This window comes from Stenella coeruleoalba (assembly GCF_951394435.1).
Source record: "Stenella coeruleoalba genome assembly, chromosome: 14".
In the NCBI taxonomy this organism is placed as follows: domain Eukaryota; kingdom Metazoa; phylum Chordata; class Mammalia; order Artiodactyla; family Delphinidae; genus Stenella; species Stenella coeruleoalba.
Window position 1 is genome coordinate 7,474,500 of NC_137160.1, and position 22,548 is coordinate 7,497,047.

The 22,548-nt window shown below is 42.6% G+C and overlaps 1 protein-coding gene across 11 annotated transcripts in view; it reads right to left on the reverse strand.

Moving 5' to 3' along the window:
- The window catches only part of LOC307196893 (uncharacterized protein), a 965,113-nt gene that overhangs the window by 887,915 nt on the left and 54,650 nt on the right, over window positions 1–22,548 (reverse strand). For all 11 annotated transcript variants that reach the window (XR_013831268.1, XR_013831269.1, XR_013831270.1 and 8 more), the window contains 2 exons: window positions 12,104–12,210; window positions 11,803–11,860 (listed from right to left, as the gene is read on the reverse strand). Coding sequence is in view for 1 of the 11 variants with exons in the window: in XM_079942345.1 (XP_079798471.1) it covers window positions 11,803–11,860; window positions 12,104–12,210 (165 nt within the window). In the remaining 10 variants the exon portion in view is untranslated. The remainder of the gene's footprint in view (window positions 1–11,802; window positions 11,861–12,103; window positions 12,211–22,548) is intronic.

Below are 22,548 nucleotides of genomic sequence, written 5' to 3' on the forward strand. Positions count from 1 at the left end.
TCTGGGTTTGTTACTATTTTGCACTCTTAATACCAGCTGATAATGACTGTCTAGACTGGGGAAAAAGAATCGAACGTTTGGAATATTTTTCTTTAAACTGCCATCCTCTGGTTCATCTGTAGACTAGATCAGTCGTAAATACAAAATAATTTCTTGAAATAACACGGTAAAAAATAATAACTGTGATCCCAGCTCCTATCTTTGCTCACAGGCAAGGGCAGCCTTTAAACATAGGGTCAAACAGGATAGCAAATACGGTTAAAGTCCCAGAAGACAGATAAGGCCTCTGGCTTCTGGATAAGAAGTCTGGCTTTTCAAGAATGAAAAGGTAATTGGATTACTATTCTGTAATTTTCGTGTTGATTCAATAAGATAAGATTTTCCAAGATTGTGACAGCAGGGATCTAGTTGGACCTACAGAGTGTGTTCTAGGATGTGAGTGTTCCTGAAACACCAGGACGCTTAGACCAAGAGCCTCTGGGAAATCGCCCTGCACTGGACACCTCTTCGTATGGCCTGATCACAGAATTTGCTGATGGTTTCGTTATGATCATTCAGAGGACTAAATATATTGTTCCTCTTCTGTAGCAAAAAAGCAGAAATACCAGGCCAGAGAATGAAAATCTCTTTTTTTCCCTCCTTCCCTAGATTTCACTTACCAAGAGGATTTCTTTTCTTGCAGGACAACTGGGTAAGGAGCCACCAGACTCCATGTTCATTATGTCAAGTCTGCTCATGCAAATGAACATTTTCTTTGAAGAATCATCAGGTCAAAATTTAGGGACTGTCTGGAACAGAATGTTAACCCTACATTTGAGATTGGGGAATGAACAAATATGCTTGTCTTTCTATCTTTTCTCTTTCCTCAGAGCACAGCGAAAACATCAGACAGGCTTCTGTGGGTGACTGACTTGACAAGTAGCTTAGAAGTGAAGCCCAAATGCAAAAAAAAAAAAAAAAAAAAAAAAAAATCCCAGCCTCCACAAAACCGGGCTCTTCTTTTTCATCTTTTCTTGACATTTTGCTCCCCAAATTAGCTTTTTGATGAGAAAATCGCAGTGAGTCATACCAAAGCTAGTTAAAGGTGAGGCAAATGCCTGAGACTGAAATTCAGTTGATTCCACTTTGCTGTGCTGATGGTGCTTGGTAATTGGACATTGGAATTACAACCGCTGTGACCTTTCACAATGAGAAGGAAGAGAGCGCCATTCAATTTGCTGGAATTTTGTCTATATTTAAAGCACTTTTTTTGAATGAAGTAATTTACTCTTCTTTTTAAATTAGCAATACGAAGCAGCCTGTTTTTCATGTCGCTATGTGCATTTATTCAATCATTCTAGTTCTTAGACCAATAAAAGCCAATGTGTTTCTTGCTTTCTTATCACCTCTCCCTCCATGACCAACTTCCCACCTCTGCCCCTCCCATGCCCACTGTTTCTGGAAGTTACTAGCATGACTTACCTTCCCTCCCATTGCTGTTTCCACCCAACTCTTTTTTTTTTTTTAAATTTTTTGGCCAAGCCAAGCAGCTTGCGGGATCTTAGTTCCCCAACTGAACCCGTGTACCCTGCAGTGGAAGCACAGAGTCTTAACCACTGGACCGCCAGGGAAGTCCCTCCACCCAGCTCTTAGGGTTGCTCCTCTCCAGATGCAGTCTTCCTTCTATTCCTTCCTCTAGTGCCATGTCTTCAGTGGCATATGAGCATATATTGCTTAGGGTTATTGTTTGAAAGTGGGGTGAGGAAGGAGACATGCAGTTCCTGGTCCCGGTTATGTACCCAAAGCAAGAACGGATTCCTATTTCTTTCTCCATAGCGCTTTGCTGCTCTCGTATAACTTGTCCTTTCTATTTATTTATTTCATCATTTAACAAATATTTATTGGCTGCTGCTATACATTCAGCCATATTCAAGAAAGAGAAGAGAGAGAACCGGCCAGTGGATTAGCAACACGGAAGGAGCAGCCTCCCATCATTCACAGAGGCATATGGACAAGAAAGAGACACTGTCCCTGGGACTGTTTCTCTTCTACGTAGCTAAAAAACCCTAAGTTCTTTTCATCAGGCCTCAGAATTCCATGTATTTCATATTTTTAAACACTTCTTAGAAAGCGCTTTTAAATATTGGATTTAAGTTTTTTAAGAAAACCAAAGCTGTCTAGCACAAATTACACTGTGTATTCTTCCCTCATATATGAAATTGGATTATTAAAAATCATCAGAATTGAGGGACAATAAGGGAAGGAGAGTTCATAAAAATAGTTAAGATATATTAACCAGTAGGATAAGAGTAATTTGCTTTCCATGGACAGGAGTTGGATGCAAGAGACTGATTATAATGTAAATTGGCTTTTTTTAGCATCACCTGATTCTCTCCTTTCTCCCAGCAGCTGCCTTATTGAGTCACTGCCCTACTCCTCCATGCCTGGTCCTCCGTCTGTGAGGTCCATAAAGAATAAAGCCCCGGGCTTCCCTGGTGGCGCAGTGGTTGAGAGTCCGCCTGCCGATGCAGGGGACGTGGGTTCGTGCCCCGGTCCGGGAAGATCCCACATGCCGCGGAGCGGCTGGGCCTGTGAGCCACGGCCGCTGAGCCTGCGCATCCGGAGCCTGTGCTCCACAATGGGAGAAGCCACAACAGTAAGAGGCCCAAGTACCGCAAAAAAAAAAAAAAAAAAAAAAAAAAAAGCCCCGACATGGCGGGGTGAGGAAGGGAGAGAGTTGTGGGTATAGTTTCAGTTTTATAAAAGATGAAAAAGTCCTAACCATCTGTTGCACAAAAATGTGAATACACTTAAAAATGGTTTAGATGGTAATTTTATATTATGTGAATTTTACCACAATTTAAATAAATAAATAAGCAAGCAAGCAAAGCTTATACTAGTTAGAAGACCCAAAGTTTCATAAAGTTCTAGAAATTTCTTTCAAAGATTTTTCTTCATAAAAGAATACAGTCATCACAGACTATAAATCAGGGATGCAAACTCTTATAGTTCAAAAGTCAGAAGGTCACAGATAGTATATTAAATGTTCTATGAAAGATAGAGGTTACGGTAGGTGTTATAGCTAATTATACTAAAACAATAGGGCAAATCCAAAGCACTTCTTAGAGTAACTAGAGCTAGATAATACAAGTTGAAGTATCTTTAAAATCTTAAAAACTTATCACTTAAAAAACTATGGCCCAGATAAGAAAGAAACGGATGATAGAAGTTTAAGGAACCTGATACCTACTGCTTCTAGAAGAAATTCTATTGTTTCTCAGAATATACATTCAAAACACATGTAAACCCAACATGATTTTTAAATACACATAAGCATGCTTGCTCACACACACGCGCGCACACACACACACACACACACACACACACACACACAGATAAGTCCTGGGCCTCTAAATTAATTGCCCTAGATCTGATTATTTCTACAGTTAAGCAGTCACTGAGTAAAATACGTACTATAGTCTAGGCAAAACTATATTTTAAATGATCTCTGAATGACCGCCTAATCTATATTATTCAAATAAGGCAAAAGCTTGACAGACAGATGGAAAAGTGGTCATAGTGATAGGAAAGTAAGATGATGGCCAAAAGGAAGAAGTTGTCAGGCAGCATTTTTAATGTCAGTGTCATGAGAACACCAGAATACCAAGAGGTAGAGCAAAGCTCAAAACCAGATGTTCCTCTCATGTAAAATGGGTTAATTCTGACTTTTATTGCTCTGACTTAAAACATGGAGGGTTTTTTTTTAAAAAGAGATATAAAGCCTAGGGTAGCCGTCATTTGCTGAGTCTATACCTCTCATATATGAATTTCTCATTCAAACAAATTAATTTCCAAATAATTTCACACAGAATTTAAGTGGAGTGTGATCTTATAAGGTATTGCACAAGATATACATTTTATTTTATTTTATTATTTTTTTTACATCTTTATTGGAGTATAATTGCTTTACAATGGTGTGTTAGTTTCTGCTTTACAACAAAGTGAATCAGTTATACATATACATATGTTCCCATATCTCTTCCCTCTTGCATCCCACCCTCCCTATCCCACCCCTCCAGGCGGTCACAAAGCACCGAGCTGATCTCCCTGTCCTATGCGGCTGCTTCCCACTAGCTATCTACCTTACGTTTGGTAGTGTATATATGTCCATGCCACTCTCTTGCTTTGTCACAGCTTACCCTTCCCCCCCCATATCCTCAAGTCCATTCTCTAGTGGGTCTGTGTCTTTATTCCTGTCTTACCCCTAGGTTCTTCATGACATTTTTTTTCCTTAAATTCTATATATATGTGTTAGCATATGGTATTTGTCTTTCTCTTTCTGACTTACTTCACTCTGTATGACAGACTCTAGGTCCATCCACCTCATTACAAATAGCTCAATTTCGTTTCTTTTTATGGCTGAGTAATATTCCATTGTATATATGTGTGACATCTTCTTTATCCATTCATCCGATGATGAACACTTAGATTGTTTCCATCTCCGGGCTATTGTAAATAGAGCTGCAATGAACATTTTGGTACATGACTCTGTTTGAATTATGGTTTTCTCAGGGTATATGCCCAGTAGTGGGATTGCTGGGTCGTACGGTAATTCTATTTGTGGTTTTTTAAGGAACCTCCATACTGTTCTCCATAGTGGCTGTATCAATTCACATTCCCACCAGCAGTGCAAGAGTGTTCCCTTTTCTCCACACCCTCTCCAGCATTTATTGTTTCTAGATTTTTTGATGATGGCCATTCTGACTGGTGTGAGATGATATCTCATTGTAGTTTTGATTTGCATTTCTCTAATGATTAATGATGTTGAGCATTCTTTCATGTGTTTGTTGGCAGTCTGTATATCTTCTTTGGAGAAGTGTCTGTTTAGGTCTTCTGCCCATTTTTGGATTGAGTGAAAAAGTCTGAGTTCAAATAAAGATAAAAGGAATACTATACCTTGAAATAACAATAACAACAATTAAAAATACTTCAGTCTTGAAAAAGTGTATTTTAGAATTCAATTACTCAAATGTTTAAAAACAAGGCGGGTGCAAGGGTTTGGCACAGACTGTTGCCACTGACCTAGTGGTCACTTAGTAACGTGTGTTCGAACCCCACGTGAACCTGAGGCCCAGTCCACTCCAAGCCACAGACTTCAACCCTAAATTTAATAACGAAGACCAGTTCCCCCGCCTTAGACAGGCAGAACCAACAGATACAGCAGGAGAGAAGAGTAATTAAATCAACAACTTGAAAACCTAAGTAAAATATTGTTTGTAAGTCAAATTTAGCCTCATCTTGTCCTTGAGATTTTTAAACTATTTAGAATGATGAAATGCATAGAAACGCCACCAGGGGGAGCTGTTGGTAAACCAACAAGAGCCCTTTCGTGGCCACGCAGATAACACAAGGAAACAATCTTCCCATTTCCACCCTACTGGGATATCAGGGTGAACTTGGACAATTCACAAAGGAGGGGAGGGATTTTAAAACAGGATATGTTCAAGAACATGTATCCAGAAATAGAGCATCACGCATGAAAACAGGCAAACCGAAGGGAATACCAGGCCTTCCCTTATCTTATTTTCTCATCACAGATTTAGTCATTTAAAAACAGGCAGTCTTTGCTTCTTTTTAACAGATCATTACACTTGAGATATATTCACTCTTCCTTCTCTTTGGGGAACAATCCACTTTAAAAACAGCTGGAAAGCTGAGTATCCTGGGGGAGAGGGTGGGGAGTCTTTCACGGGGACCCCTGGCCCACACCAGCCAGGCTCCAATTACCCTGCATATCGTTTCAGTTCAAAGTGCTGTCTTTTCCCATTACATTCTCAAGGCCTAAGTGAAAAACAAAAGCAAACAAACAAAAACCGAAGTTTTAAACTGCAAATCGAGTTCTGAAAGTCTGAGTCAGGCTTTGCTGTGCTCAGAATTAATTCCACTATTCCTAACTTGCCCTGAAGTGAAGTCACCAAAGAAAGAATCGCTGAGACTTGAAGACTAAACGTTATAAGCCTCATTATGATTTAGCTTTAAAGCTTTCCCAGGAGTGACAATACAAAACGAAGCTTCTCTCAGTGCTAAGGTTTTGTCTTTTTTTTATATATACATAAATTTATTTATTTATTTTTGGCTGCATTGGGTCTTCGTTGCTGCACGCAGGCTTTCTCTAGTTGCGGTGAGTGGAAGCTACTCTTCTTTGTAGTACACGAGCTTCTCATTGCAGTGGCTTCTCTTGTGGAGCATGGGCTCTAGGCACACGGGCTTCAGTAGTTGTGGCATGCGGGCTCAGTAGTTGTGGCTTGTGGGCTTAGTTGCTCCGTGGCATGTGGGATCTTCCTGGACCAGGGCTCAAACCGTGTCCCCTGCTTTGGCAGGCGGATTCTTAACCACTGTGCCACGAGGGAAGTCCCAAAGTTTTGTCTTTTTAATAAAAGCATTTATTTGATTGATATGACCTGTGATACCTTGATTCGATTATTTTTCAAGAATTATTTTTCAAAATGAGCCACAAAAATTTGTTTTCTTCAGTCTTGTTAGCCTTAACCTACTATCCCCAAATCAACTGCAATTTACCTATTTTAGCTGCTTCATTTTTTCCCCCCTACTGCTGTGAACTTTAGTGGACTGAGTATGAATCAAATAATAATAAAGTAAAATGGGTGACACGGCTGAGTATGTAGTAGAAGCTCAATAATTATGGGTTCCTGCCCCAGGACTTCCAGCACGCTTCCTTGTTTGTGTGTAGGGATACCACTCATGTGCTTACACCCAAGAATGGCTTTGTCCATAGATGTCAATTACCTTTCTGTGGCTGTGATGTAGAATTCCAAGGACAGCTCTTGCATCCTTTCTGATGCCAGCCATTCCCTCCTGAGCACTTTCTTACATACTGCTCTGTGAGAGGCACTGAGGGGAAGCAGACGGTGTATAAAGCGTGGTCCTGAAGCACCCAGAGTTGAAATAAAACCAAGCCTTGTGAAACATACAGCTGCAAGTCTGGAGAGCATGTCATCAAATACGACAGCGATGGACACAAGGCAGCATGGCATGGAAAGAATGTGTGTTGTGTAGTTAGACAAACCCTGTAGTGGGTTGAATCGTGTTCTCCAAAAAGAGATGTTCATGTCCCCAAACTGGGTACCTGTGAGTGTGCCCTTATTTGGAAATTGGGTCTTTGTACTTGTAATGAAGTTAAGGGTCTTGAGAGGAGGTCGTCCTAAATCCAGTGACTGGTGTCCTTACAAGAGAAAGGACAGGGAGCAATGACAGAGAAGAGAAGGTCGTGTGGACATGAAGGTGGACATCAGAGTGATGTGGCTACAAGCCAAGGAATGCAAGGCTTGCTGGCAACCATTGGTACGTGAAGCTGGGAGACACAGAGGCATGGAGCAGACTCTCCTGCAGTCTCCAGGAGCCTTTCAACACCTTGACTTCAGACTTGTCGCCTCCAACACTCTGAGACAATAAACCTGTTGTTTAAGCCACCCAGGTTGTCATGATTTGTTACAGCAGCCCAAGGAAACTGATACAACTGACATGGGTTCACATCCATTCTGCACCAGTTTCCGTGGCCCTCTCTAAATGAGGGTTCATAATACTTATCTCGCAGAGAGATCAAAACCCAATTTAGACTTGGTGTTATGGACGCTCCACCTCTTACAACCTCTGCAACCTTGGAAATGAGACTTAACACCTTGTTTCTCGGTTTCCTCACCCATACAATGGGGATGAAGACAGCAACTACCCTGCAGGGCTAGTTTGAGGATTACAGGAGATTTTGCACAGAAAGCACAGGTGCAGAGAGCAACAGCTGCACAAAGAGGCCCTCCGAAAATGTAAGACCTGTCGTTATGGTTGCCATGGGAACTGACTGGACAGGAAGATGACCAAGGTTTGAGACAACAGGAAACCTAAGCAGGAAGTAAACATGTAGGGGACCTAGAAGCAATGGTCCCATTTGGACGGGTCACAGAGAAAGAAGGGGATGCTAGGTTAGATCCAAGGTGTGGGCAGCTCAGGAGTATAAGCAAAGAAAGAACGGAACTGAAGGAGCGTCTGCACAGAGGTCCCTGAGAGCCCAGGGACTGACTTGAGAAGACTGGACAGCTTCTTCCTGACGCTGAAGTTAAAATTCACTAGAAATCCTAGGGACAGTTTAGAAGTGATACACTGTGAAATAAGTGTACGGAAATCTTTGAGTAAGGAAATAACCCCTAAAAAAGGATGATGAAGAGGGATTAGTCCAGTGGGCTAGACTAGAACAGTGTTCTGCGAACCTTGTGTAGCGAAGGGCTGGTTTGTTTCCAGCCTAAGAAGGAAGGGCCGCTACAAAAGACAATAAAATACAGCAAAAATAGATGTCTAGAACATGGAATAAAAAAAGGCAATGACTACCCCCAAAACCCAATTTTTTTGTTATCAGATTCAAATATACACAAAATTACTCTGTCAAATGATCATGAACGTTTTGAAATTATTTTTTTTTTCGCAGCACGCGGGCCTCTCACTGATGTGGCCTCTCCCATTGCGGAGCACAGGCTCTGGACGCGCAGGCTCAGTGGCCATGGCTCACGGGCCCAGCCGCTCCACGGCATGTGGGATCTTCCCGGACCGGGGCACGAATCTGTGTCGCCTGCATCAGCAGGCGGACTCTCAACCACTGCGCCACCAGGGAAGCCCTTGAAATTCTTACTCTCAGTTGCTGCCTGACGTTATCACAGACCCAGAAGGAAGAGCTGATCCTCAGACAACACGTGGAGTAGCTCTTCCAAGGAGTGGAGCATGACGAAAGAGGAGAAACAGGACAGACCAGTGGGTGCCAGAGGCGGGGGGTGGGGATGGATGAAATGAGTGAAGGGAACTTCCAGCTATAAATAAATGTCCTAGGGACATACTGTGCAGCATGGTGACTAGAGTTAATAATACTGTAATGCACATGTGACAGTCATTAACAGACTAAATCTTAAACGTTCTCATCACAAGAAAAAAAATTCTGTAACTGTGGATGGTGATGGATGTCAACTAGACATTGTGATGACCATTTCACAATGTATACAAATAGTGAATCATGATGTTGTCCACCTGAAATTAATGTAACGCTGTATGTTGATTATGCCTCAATTTTTTTAAAAAAAGAGAGTTAAAATCAAGAGAAGGCGCTCAGGGTATACTGTCATCTTCAAGGAAGCTGAAGACAAAGGTGGTGAAAATGCAAGTGAGGAAGAGACTCAGACACAAGGTATTTTGAAAAGTAAATTGATGGGGCATGAGAATAATGAACTTTAGCTAACTAAAGAAGAGCTGACTCCAAGGTTTTCATGAGATAAATAAGACTGACCCATTTATTGAATGGAAGGAATAGGAGAAAAGTGCAGTAAATGGGGAAAATAACCATATACTGAGAGCGACCAGACTCCGAATACCATATCTCCTGCACTTTGAGGCTCTACAGCCCCGCACCTGCCCCACAAGTGACAGAAGAGGGTCTCTTCTTCACTGTTGCCTTGGTGAGCGAGAATTATAGATTGACCATACCATCACAGTTAAGTTAAAATAAACCTTGTGGCTTGAAAATAAAAATTTCCATGATAGAGAAATTATTAGAGGGAAAAGTTGGTAAAGAAAGGTAAACTTGGTTTAAAAAAGAAGAATCAAAAAAGAAAAGAAAAGAAAAACTGTTTAATAAGACTCCCTGGCCACAGGGGGTCAGTGTTGCTTCGAAGCAAAATTACCCTAAGTCCCTTTGGGGGTATAAAGGTCTTACACGAAATGACTACATTTTCTTCTAAAAGAATGTTAATTTCAATATATCTGATTTTTAGACTTATTGACTGACGGATGGTTACAGCATGTTAAAAAAAATCAACTTGTTAAAAATATATGTTTCATGCAAAAATTAGCTTGGACCCTCCTCATTCAAAAGCAATAAGAGAAATTAAGGGAGGGGAGGAATATATGTATACAAATTACATGCATCCCCTCAAATATCTATCTATAGGTATATAGATATATATTCAATCTCACCGAGAACTCAGTGCCAAGGAAAAGGAAAAAACCATGCCTTTAATTACTCTGTAACTGAAGAGGTCAGGCACACACTCATAACATCTCTTGGTAAAAATAAAAAAATAAATGCTCTACTGCAAACAATAAACTCAGAGATTAGTATTGGCAGAAACATTTGCAATGTCTTCATTCTAAGATTAGAAGAGTTAAACAAAGTAATGCAAGAGTGAAGAAGAATAGAGATCACCTCGAACACAGGGACAAAAAATTACAATGAACTTGTTGGGGAAATCCCATTGGGATGATTGGGGCCAGTTTTGGGGTATGTTGTGTAATTTTGATTCATCCATGTTGCCCAAGTTCCACGCTTATCTGAAACATTTGGGTATTCATTCATGCACTGCTCTGGACAAGAACAGAGAGATCCCAGCCCTCATGGAGCTGTGTTAAATGAGCAAACAAATGTGTGAAAATACAATTACACATCGTGATAAAGGCTCGGAAAGAAAACAGCAGAGCAACCAGACAAGACCTCTAGGAGGAAGTGACTTTAAGCGGACACACCGAAGACCATTCAGGCCAAGAGTTGCGAGCGAGCATTTTGGGTCACAGACACCAAAGCCAGCATGGATAGACCACAGTGAGTGAGAAGGAAAGAAAATCCTGGGTCTGAAGAAGTTCAGATGTATCCCAAGTGCAATGGGAAACCAGTGAATGAGAAGACTCATGATCTCATTTGCATTTACAGGGAAAGAAATCATTTGTCTGTTGTATCAATGGGTGGGGTGGGGATTCAGCAAGAGCAGAAGCAGGGAGACCCAGATGTGGTTAGGAATTTGGGTGGTAGTCCAGGAAGACGATGTCTGAGAAGATGGAGAGAAGGAAACAGGTTCTAGACACTTGGAGGGAGAATCAGCAGGTCTTATCGGGGATCAGATGGGGGAGGCCGGGGGCAATATTTCTCTTAACTGTATGCTTATGCCCTACAGCTGCAACTTAATTTTATTGTTTCTACAAAGAAATACTAACCTTTCCTCTTAGAAGTAGAATTATTAAATTTTCACTGATTATACAAAGAAGTAGCAAATAATCATATATCGTTGATTGTTCTGATTTATGTACATAAAATAATACCAGCTGAGTGCCATGACTTTTTAATGCCAATGGAAGCAAAACTATATGCAGCCAAATGCTTGTAAAATTTAATAAAGATGAAAAGATGATTATTCCCTTGCAATTCTGATGTGATATCCATTGTTCAAAATCTCTGTTGATTTATTTTCTTTTAGAAATATTCGTGGGAAATGAATATGTTGAATCCAAAAATATTCATCCGCAAATCTATAAATTATAGTCAAATTTAATTTCTATTCTATGGGAACATTTTCAGTAACATGCAAGCACTGTGATAAGAGTATCTATGTCAGCCACACAACTAACAGGAAAAATGATGGGCCTGTGGATACATCTAAATCATCTTAAAAGAACAAGGACTGGGCTTCCCTGGTGGCGCAGTGGTTGAGAGTCCGCCTGCCGATGCAGGGGACGCGGGTTCGTGCCCTGGTCCGGGAAGATCCCACATGCCGCGGAGCGGCTGGGCCCGTGAGCCATGGCCGCTGAGCCTGCGCGTCCGGAGTCTGTGCTCCGCAACGGGAGAGGCCACAACAGTGAGAGGTCACAACAGTGAGAGGCCCGCGTACCGCAAAACAAAAACAAAACAAAACAAAAAAAAGAACAAGGACTAACGTACACTAAATGGGCAAAGCTTTATCCTAAATTAGTTCTGGACTTTCCAATGAAAATGGAGATTACCTGGGCAAGTTGGTTTCCATCTGGCAGAACTGGACCAGCCGCTCTTGTGAGTAGAATCCTAGGGAATAGATTTCAAAAGATGTTAGATGTCAGGCGGAGACTGCAGGAGGCTACAGGTGTAGGGGTTTGGGAAATACTTTCAAATTACAGAGCATAATGCTAAAAAGGCAGTTAACTATAACGGCTATAATTCTCCTGCAAAAGAGTTTAGCACAAACAGACAGGTAGTTACTGGGCAATCTCTGCTAAACACCAGAAGTACGTTCAGATCCGCACATGTAAGCTCGGGACACGCACTTACCTGGATCCGTTCCGGTAAGACCCTCCCTGGGTCGCTATCTCATCCCCATCATTGTCTCTTTTCCAAGGAACAGCCCAAAGACTTTTCACACCTCTCTTTTGCGATTGCTGTAGGAACAAATCAGGATAATGGTTGTAAAGGGCTTTGAAAAGATAAAAACGGCAATACAATGCAAGACAGTATTATATAATCAGTTATGATTTCGTTTTACGATTCACCTGTTACATTTTATCATAACTATAGGCTTTATCTAAGTAGAGTATAAGTGTCATACATTTATAATTGTACATTTTATATTATGTAACAGGATTACATTGTTAGTACTCAACAAGGAAATGAATCCTAAAATCTCCTTAAAATTTTTTTTTTAACTATAGCTATGTTGGTTTCATCCCAAATCTTGAAATCTGACTTTCTCAGGATGGGATCGAGGCATATGTATTTTTACAGCTTTCTAGGTGATTCTGATGTGCACCCCAGCTTCAGAATCTCTGCATTGCTTTGACGAATATCAGATTAGAGTAGGATTGTGGCAATCAAATAAAATTTATTTTAATGTATATATTTAAATTGAGATTTAAAAAAATAACAATCCTTATAAGTTAGCAAGGTAAGAAATGCAAATAATCTGCCAATTAACCCACATGTGGATTATGTAGGTTCATTGTGGATTTCATTTGGGGTTTGCAGGCTCAGTGGCCATGGCTGACGGGCCCAGCTGCTCCCCGGCATATGGGATCTTCCCGGACCGGTGCACGAACCCGCGTCCCCTGCATCAGCAGGCGGACTCTCAACCACTGCGCCCCTGGGAAGCCCTCATTTGGGTTTTTTACAGCAGTAGTACATGAGTTATTTCTCTGCTCGTCCTGCGCTGGTTACTGCAGGATCGGTCTCTCTCAAAATTGCAAATCTCCAGAAGGCGTCTGTCTCGCAGGTAATCAAGAACAGATCCCTGAGCTGCCAGCGTGGTGACTTCCTCAGCTCTGGCTCCCTTCCTATGCAGGGTGTTATAGGAAACTCCTTGATGCCATCGGTGCATGGCAGCGATGCCATGTAGGAATCCCAGAGCGCCGCTGCCCGGCGTGTCGAGTCCTCCCCTGTGCCAAAGTCACTGCCTGGCTGAGATCTCACCAGCATCCCTGAGATGTCAGCATGCTTGGCCCTCGGCGCACACACGCTGTGATGTGCTGTGCTGTCCGATGACGCCGTGAGCGCGCGCGTACGCACACACACATGCGCGCGCGCGCGCGCGCGCGCGCACACACACACACACACACACACACACACACACACCCTCTCGGTCACGCTTCTAGGTTGGTTCCCCAAAGCACTTCCTTATGCTCCCAATGCCACTCCCAGATCTGTAAAATTAGCCTTTCTGCTTTTGGTCCCCAGACGTGAGACCCGCACCTGGTGGAGGGTGTGTGTGGAGAAGGCAGGAGAGGCCCCGAGATTAATGGATGAGGACGCGGGTGAGGGACCGTTGGCAGCTGAATTAGAAATCCTCTCATCTACAAATCTGGGGTGTCTCTATCACACCAAGTTTGACTCCAATCTCTTCTCCCTTATTGTCTGGAGCTGCCCATCAAAAAGGCTGCTCCAGGGCTTCCCTGGTGGCGCAGTGGTTGAGAGTCCGCCTGCCGATGCAAGGGACATGGGTTCGTGCCCCGGTCTGGGAAGATCCCACATGCCGCGGAGCGGCTGGGCCCGTGAGCCATGGCTGCTGAGCCTGTGCCTCCGGAGCCTGTGCTCCGCAGCGGGGGAGGCCACAACAGTGAGAGGCCCGCGTACCGCAAAAAAAACAAAAAAACAAAAAAACAAAACAAAACAAAAAAGGCTGCTCCCAGGGGTCTGGCAGAAATGCTTGAATTCTAGCTGGACCACGATTTAGGAGCATGCAGTGACCTCCTAATGTCATTCCCAGAGTCCTCTGTTTGCTATGGAAGGGAAATCTGACAGACTAGTAATATTGTAAGGAAATTTATAGAAAATTTTATTTACAATTAAACATATAATTTTATTTACAATTTTATTTACAATTAAACATATAATTTAGTCCGCCTTTGCAAACAGCTGTTCCAATATTTATCTTTTATTCTTCATAAAAATATAATAAATCTATAGCATTATTTCTTCCCCCCTCCTCCACCCAAGTACAAGTTTGTTACAGAGTCAAACAATTCTGACCAGTCCTCTGGAAAACAATCCAGCCCGATGCTGGTCCGTTAAGCAAGCTTGTCGTTAAAGCGTTGTTTGTCAAAGCTGGTCTTTCCCAAGCTGACCGTGTCCCCAGCTCCATGAATGCACCCACTCCAGACATTGCTGGTCAAGCAAAGCCTCTGTACTTGTCCCTGATCGCTGTAGAACAAACTCCAGGATGACACTCCATCTAAGCAGGATAAGGGATGGTGGGACTCAAACTGCAGGTGAGCAGCAGAAATGCCTCAGACCCTGAAGAGCTGACTGTCTCAAAAGTTTTGAATCGGGCTTAGCCAATGTCATAATTAGCATTTCCTTTAGGAAGAAGCGAGAGAACTATAATTTGGTTTGGTAACTCCCTCACCTGGTCAAGTAAGATGCAAACATATACTCTCAAAGAGCTATTGTTTTCAATTCTTTCTTTTGAGATAATTTCAGCCTTACCGAAAAGTTGTAAAACTAGTACAAAGAATACCCACAGAGCCCTCAAGGAGATTCCCAAATATTGACATTTTATCACGATTGCTCCATCAGTCTCTCTCTGTCTTAAGCACAGTATGTTTTTTCTGAAGCGTTGGAAAGTGAGTGAGAGACATAATAACCCTCTCTTCCCAAATACCTGCCTTACCACATTGCAATTATCAAAAACAGGAAATCAGCACTGATATACTACCAGTATCTATCCTATAGATCTTATAACAAGTTTGCCAGTCGTACCACTAGTCCTATGTAGCAAAAGAAAAGGAGACAGAATTTTAAGGCTTTTGGGTGAGGTCACAGTGGCTCTGAGATTCTTTCTGGTAACAAGGTAGCATAAGAATTGTTAGGGCTCAGTACACAGTAGTCCTGGTCTAAAATACTCCTTGGTATTTAGACCTTGAAACCTGCTGCTATCTTCTCAATTGAAGAGTAAGAAGTGAAGATCCAGAATGTTGATTATGTACCTTTTTTTAAAATGAAGTATAGTTGCTGTACAATATTATGTAAGTTACAGGTGTACAATATAGTGATTTGCAATTTTTAAAGGCTACACTCCATTTAAAGTTGTTACAAAATATTGGCTATATTCCCCGTGTTGTACAATATATCCTTGTAGCTTTTTTTTTTTTTTTTTTTTGTGGTACGCGGCCCTCTCACTGTTGTGGCCTCTCCCATTGTGGAACACAGGTTCCGGACGCACAGGCTCAGCGGCCATGGCTCACGGGCCCAGCCGCTCCGCGGCATGTGGGATCTTCCCGGACCGGGGCACAAACCCGCGTCCCCTGCATTGGCAGGCAGACTTTCAACCACTGCGCCACCAGGGAAGCCCAGTAGCTTATTTTATACCTAATAGTTTGTACCTCTTAACGCCCTACCCTGACACTGCCCTTCCCCCTTCCCTCTCCCACTGGTAACCACCAGCCCGTTCTCTATATCATGAGTCTTCTTCTCCTTTGTCATATTCACTAGTTTGTTGTATTCTTTAGACTCCATGTACAAGCAATATCATACAGCATCTGTCCTTCTCTGTCTGACCCACTTCATGCAGCATAATGCCCTCCAAGTCCATCCATGTTGCTGCAAATGGCAAAATTTAATTCCTTTTTTATGGCTGAATAGTATTCCATTGTGTGTGTGTGTGTGTGTGTGTGTGTGTGTGTGTGTGTGTGTGTGTGTACATACCATATCTTCTTTATTCATTCATCTGTAGATGGACACTTAGGTTGCTTCCACATCTTGGCAATTTCAAATAAGGCTGCTATGAACTTTGGGGTGCATGTATCTTTTTGAATTAGTGTCTTTTTTTCAGATATATACACTGGAGTGGAATTGCTGGGTCATATGGTAGTTCTACTCCTATTTTTCTTTTTTTTTGACAAACCTCCATACTGTTTTCTGCAGCGGCTGTACCAATTTACATCCTACCCACAGTGCACGGGGTTCCCTTTTCCCCACACCCTCCCTAGCATTTGTCATTTGTGTTCTTCTTGAGGACGGCCATTCTGACAGGTGTAAGGCGATATCTCATTGTGGTTTTGATTTCCATTTTCCCAATGATCAGTGATGTTAAGCATCCTTTCATGTACCTGTTGGCCATCTGCATTTCCCCTTTGGACACATGTTTATTCGGTCCTTCTACCCATCTTCTAATTGTTTTCTTTTTTTTTGATGTTGAGTTGTATGATCTGTTTACATATGTTGGATATTAACCCCTTATCAGTCACACAGTTTGCAAATATCTTCTCCCATTCAGTAGGTTGTTCTCTTGTCTTGTTGCTGGTTTCCTTTGCTGGGCAAAAGCTTTTAAATTTAATTAGGTCTCACTTGTTTATTTTTGCTTTTATTTCTTTTGCCTTAGGAGACAGATCCAAAAAATATTGCTACAATTTATGTCAAAGAGTGTTCCACCTGTGTTCTCTTCTAGGAGTTTTATGGTTTCAGATCTTACATTCAGGTCTTTAGTCCATTTTGAGTTTATCTCCTTTTATTTCTTCTCTGTTTCTCTTCTGAGCAGCTTAATTCAACAACTCCTACTGACTGCCTGATACACCCAAGACACTATCTTTGGTTCAGGAGGATACAAAGTTTTATAAGATGCAGTCTCAACACCCATGAATCAAAATGTTATTAAACAATCAGCAGCTAAGTGGAAATAAAACAGATCCTATGATAAACCATAATGGAAAAGAATATGAAAAAATGTATATGTATGTATAACTGAATCACTGTGCTGTACAGTAGAAATTAACACAACATTGTAAATTAACTATGCTTCAATTTTAAAAAAAGAAAAAAAAAGGAGGGATAGAATAGATTATTGAAGCCCAGCTGTTTGGTAGATGCTATATCAAATGATTCCTATGTGTATCTCATTTTTCACAAATATGGTGACATTGGCATTATTTTCCCTGTTTCATAGATGGGAAACTGAGAAAGCTGCCCATCAGGTCCATGCAGTGAGACTCAGAGAGGGATGTGAACCGAGGTCTGCCTCCAAAGCCCTTGCTCTGCTCCTCAAAAATGAGGTAGAAACATATCATGTGGAACAGCCGGGAGGGGTAGAGAGAGAGGGAATGAGAAAATAAAAATTAGTGAAGGGGAGGAAGCCTTTCCAGGCCTCAAGGATAAACCTATATTTGAGCACAGACTGACGAGCGGATAGGATTTTGAGGATAAAGATGAAGAAACAGTCCAGACAGAAGCGAAAGCCAGTGGCTTGAAATAGCCGTCTGCAGGGTCCTACGCTTTGACTCAGCTGAACAGCCAGAATAGGTTCTCGTGACAGAACAGAGGAAACGTGGTTTCTTGAGGAAACACGGTTTCTTAAAAGTTCAAGTCTGCCCCAGGGGCGTCCCAGGGACAACAGAAGCCTGGAAGAGATAATTCATGCCATTGGGCAAGAAGCAGCTTCTCCCCTGGAATCAGTGGTTGGCAAGCTTTCTTTTCACCATGAAGCTCTTTCTGATTTCTTTTTTCACAAGGAAGACTTGCCCATTTGAGCTAAAGAGTATAAGATGGTACTGGGAGCCCTTCTTCAAATCCTCTCTCTCCTCAGGGTGCTAGTCTCTTCAGTGTGGACAGAAGCAAAGAGTCAGGACTTGCTGGACTCCTGTCTGTTGGTCAAGCAGCAAACTGCAGTTGCCTTGGAAGCGATCTGGTTGGGGGAACCTCGCTATTTCTGACATAAAGAGATGTTCGTTTACATTTGCATCTTCTAAGGAACTGATGCGTAATAGCTTCAGCAGGACATTACATCCTGGACAAAAATCGTATTGATGACACTATCATTGACTGCTGAGAAATTATAGTTAGAAGGAAATTTTGTTTATACTTATATGTCTATAATAGACTGAATAATTTTATATTGTAAACATTCAAATTACATTACGGACCCAGATCAGCATGTTTTGAAAGAAGCTCATTTTGAAGTTTGAAAAGTTATACAGGCCTCAGCTTTAAAACAAATGTGTTTTAAGCTCCAACTCACAGTTCAAAATATTACAGAGAAGGTTTAGGCACCATTAGCCTCTCATGGGCTTAACCACGTCCCCTCTTTTCAGAGACCACGAGAGAGGAGAGCATCCTGGGCTGCTTTCCCCATCTCGCTTCAGATGCAGAGCATCACGAGCCCACGGTCCCCTCCCACGGCGCAGGGAAATACTCACTTCCCTCCCTCCAAGTTCATGAACACTGTCTACCACTTTTTTTTTTTTTTTGCGGTACGCGGGCCTCTCACTGTTGTGGCCTCCCCCGCTGCGGAGCACAGGCTCCGGACGCGCGGGCTCAGCGGCCATGGCTCACGGGCCCAGCGGCTCCGCGGCATGCGGGATGTGGGACCTTCCCGGACCGGGGCACGCACCCGCATCCCCTGCATTGGCAGACGGACTCCCAACCACTGCGCCACCAGGGAAGCCCTGTCTACCACTTTTTTCTGGGTAAAGTGCTCACATATTAATGTCATTATCATGAGCAACCAGTGGGTATTAAAAAGTCACATGCTGGGGCTTCCCTGGTGGCGCAGTGGTTAAGAATCCGCCTGCCAATGCAGGGGACACGGGTTCAAGCCCTGATCCGGGAAGATCCCACATGCCGCGGAGCAACTAAGGCCGTGTGCCACAACTACTGAGCCTGTGCTCTAGAGCCCGTGAGCCACAACTACTGAGCCCGCGAGCCACAACTACTGAAGCCTGCGTGCCTAGAGCCCATGCTCCACAACAAGAGAAGCCACCGCAATGAGAAGCCTGCGCACCGCAAACGAAGAGTGGCCCCCGCTCGCCGCAACTAGAGAAAGCCCGCACACAGCAACGAAGACCCAACGCAGCCAAAAATACATAAATAAAATTAAAAAGTCACATGCTGTTTCATACAGGTAGCCTGAGATCACCATCTCAGTAGGTGCCAAAAAACGATTTTTCTAGAAGCCCTCCTTGCAGTGTTTTGTGTTTGTTTGTTCTGTTTTGTTTTGTTTTTTGTCTCTGCGTGGCTATGCAGGATCTTATTTCCCCTACCAGGGATCAAACCTGTGCCCCCTGCAGTGGAAGCACAGAGTCCTAACCACTGGATCTCCAGGGAATTCCCAGCAGTGTGTTTCTATGTGTCTCTTCTTACGTGTCTCACCACCACAGTGCAAGGCTGAGAAAAATAAAAAGTTCTCTCCCATGCACTCAATATAGCTTAAGCTATTAACTCACACTCCCACTTAAGTCAGGGACAAGAATGCCCCACATCAAGGATAACTAATAACACTCCTTTTCTTCAACCTTGTATCAGGCACCTAACAAATGCAGTTACAGAGAGGAAAAGAAGTAAGTGGTATAAAAAGTGGAAAGTTAGAGATAACAATTCTACAAAATTCCTTATTTGTAGGAAATGTCTCACTATTAAAAATGCAAGCAAAACTACTAAAGAGTTCAGCTATAGCTTTAGAATAAACAAGTAATAACCAAGTGCAAAATTTATTAGGAAAAAAAGGCCCCAAAAGTGGTAGCATACACTGCAAGATGCAAAGGAGTAAATCTTAAAAAGTATGGGCAAGACTTTTATGGAGGAAACAATAAACGTCACTGAAGGACATACACAAGAAGGTTTTGAATAATAGAGACATATGCCCTGTCCTTAGATAGAAAGACTCATAAATATATCAGACTTGATCTAAAACAAACTCCAATTTTAAAAAATCAACAGGGTTTTTCTCATAATTAAACATACACATTTTAAAATCCATAGAGTTCAGTATCTTGTAATAGCCTATAATGGAAAAAATCTGAAAAATCTGGATCACTTTGCTGTACACCTGAAACTAAGACAACATTGTAAATCAACTATCATTCAATTAAAAAAAAAAGAAGAGCAAAGAGCCAAGATAATGAAGACATTTCTTTGTTTTGTTTTGTTTTCTTTTGTTTGCGGTACGCGGGCTTCTCACTGTTGTGGCCTCTCGCGTTGTGGAGCACAGGCTCCAGACGCGCAGGCTCAGCGGCCATGGCTCATGGGCCCAGCCGCTCCGCGGCATGTGGGATCTTCCCGGACCGGGGCACGAACCCGCGTCCTCTGCATCGGCAGGCGGACTCCCAACCACTGCACCACCAGGGAAGCCCAATGAAGACGTTTCTGAAGAAGAAAAGCTGTAGGAAGGGTGAGACTTGCCTATCTGATAACAGCAACTGTTACAAAACCATGGCCAATTAGGTGGAGGGACTAGGCAAGCAGCCCAGGGCTTCAGGGAGCCCGGACACACACTGGTCTTTTCAGTAAGTATGAAACAACTGATCCCCCATATGGAAGATATTATATCCATCACTCTCATCATACACAGAAATAATTCAAGGTCTATTAAAAACCTAGGCATGGAAAGCAAATGCATTAAAACATTTAAAGGAAATATCAGAGCAAGATGCTGTGACTAGGGTGGGAAAGGATTTCCTACACAAGATTTATTGAAAAGACCAAATCATAAAGATTAGGCTCCAGGAATTCCTTGGCTTGTAGCTGCTTTTCTCCCACATCTGCCTCAAACCCCATCAGCCTTCTCCTCTCTCTTATAAACACACTCGCCACTGGACTTAGGACCTGCTGGATAATCCAGGGTCATCACTTCTCCATATCTTTAACTTAATTGCATTGGTAAAGACCCTTTTCCCAAATAAAGCTACATTCACAGGTTCCAGGGGTTAAGATGTGGGCATATCTTTTGGAGACCACCGTCCAACCCCCTGCAAATATTATCAATAATCTACAAATACACACCTCAGTAACAAAATGATTTAAACAAAAAACACTCATGGGAATAAGAAACACCACACCCTTCTCTGGGAATGTAAAGGGAGAGGTGGGGAAAGGAGAGGGAGACCTTACAGAGGGGCTCAAGTGTGTCTGTAATTGTCCTCATTTTAAACCATCTGAAGTAACTGTGGCCAAACACTGAGCTTTGATAGGGATCAGTGGCCATGCTGGCGTGGGTCATCTTTTTCTCTGTACTTTTCTGTAATTATGAAATATTTCATAAATTAAAAAAATTAAACGATGCAAAGATGTTCTGTTCCCTGGCTCTCTCAGGAATTTGGAGGAGTTACTGTTGACGAGCCCTGGCCCAGCCTTGTCTACCATCTGTTCATTAAGAATCTCTCACACATTCACGACCCCTCTCAGCCCTTGGCAAGCCTGGGGTCAGAACTCTTTCACACTTACCTAACCCACCTCTCAAAACTTAGGGTCTTTCCTCCCTACCATTTTGCTTGTTGTAGATGCTTTGTTTCTCACTAAGGACACTTCTGCTCTGATAATGACAATATGCTCTCCAAATATCAGAGACTAATCAAAACCATCAAAACTGAACCGTACAAGCAAAAACTGCAAATAAACAGCAAGACTTCCTCGTGATGTTTTTGTGCTTCTACCAAATAACTTAACCTCCCAAGGCTTTAAATTGCATTTTAACTTTTACAAAATGACTGCTCTGGCCTTCGAGAACGCGCCTACCTCTCACCACTTTGATGGTCTGAGAGTTATTTCCCGTGGCGTGACCTGACATAACCGAATCACTGGCACAGTCTCTCTGAAGCACTGTCTTTTCCCCAGATACCCTTTCTATGGCATTGCCCCAGCCGAAACTGAGAGGTAAGGTGATTATCCTGGCCACTGCCACCTCCAAAATGGAGTCACTCTTCTTTCTCTACCCACAGAAAATCAAGACTATTCACTGAGATGTAATTTCTGACATTTCAAAAATGCAGTGGCTGAAGGAAAGCTATGATAATTAATCTTTTTTTGTTTGTTCGTTTTTGCGGTACGCGGGCCTCTCACTGTTGTGGCCTCTCCCGTTGCGGAGCACAGGCTCCGGACACGCAGGCTCAGCGGCCATGGCTCACGGGCCCAGCCGCTCCGCGGCACGTGGGATCTTCCCGGACCGGGGCACGAACCCGTGTCCCCTGCATCGGCAGGCGGACTCTCAACCACTGCGCCACCAGGGAAGCCCCGGCAATAAACTTTTAAAGAATGAATTGGCACATTGTCAAAATGTGGGACTACACTTGGAGTAGTAACAACTATGTCCCTGTAATGTACTAAAAATCTTAAGTGCTTACCTGAGAACACCCTTCAGTGAAAGATATTTGTTTGGGCTTTTACATGACTATCAATGACCAGTTGTCTATGATTTGGGGAAAATATTATCCTACAAGAAAGAAAATGCCCAGAGCAACAGCTCCACCTTTAAACAAATGACAAACTAAAGTTTCTCTGTGAAGGATGCGTACTGCAAATTTAGA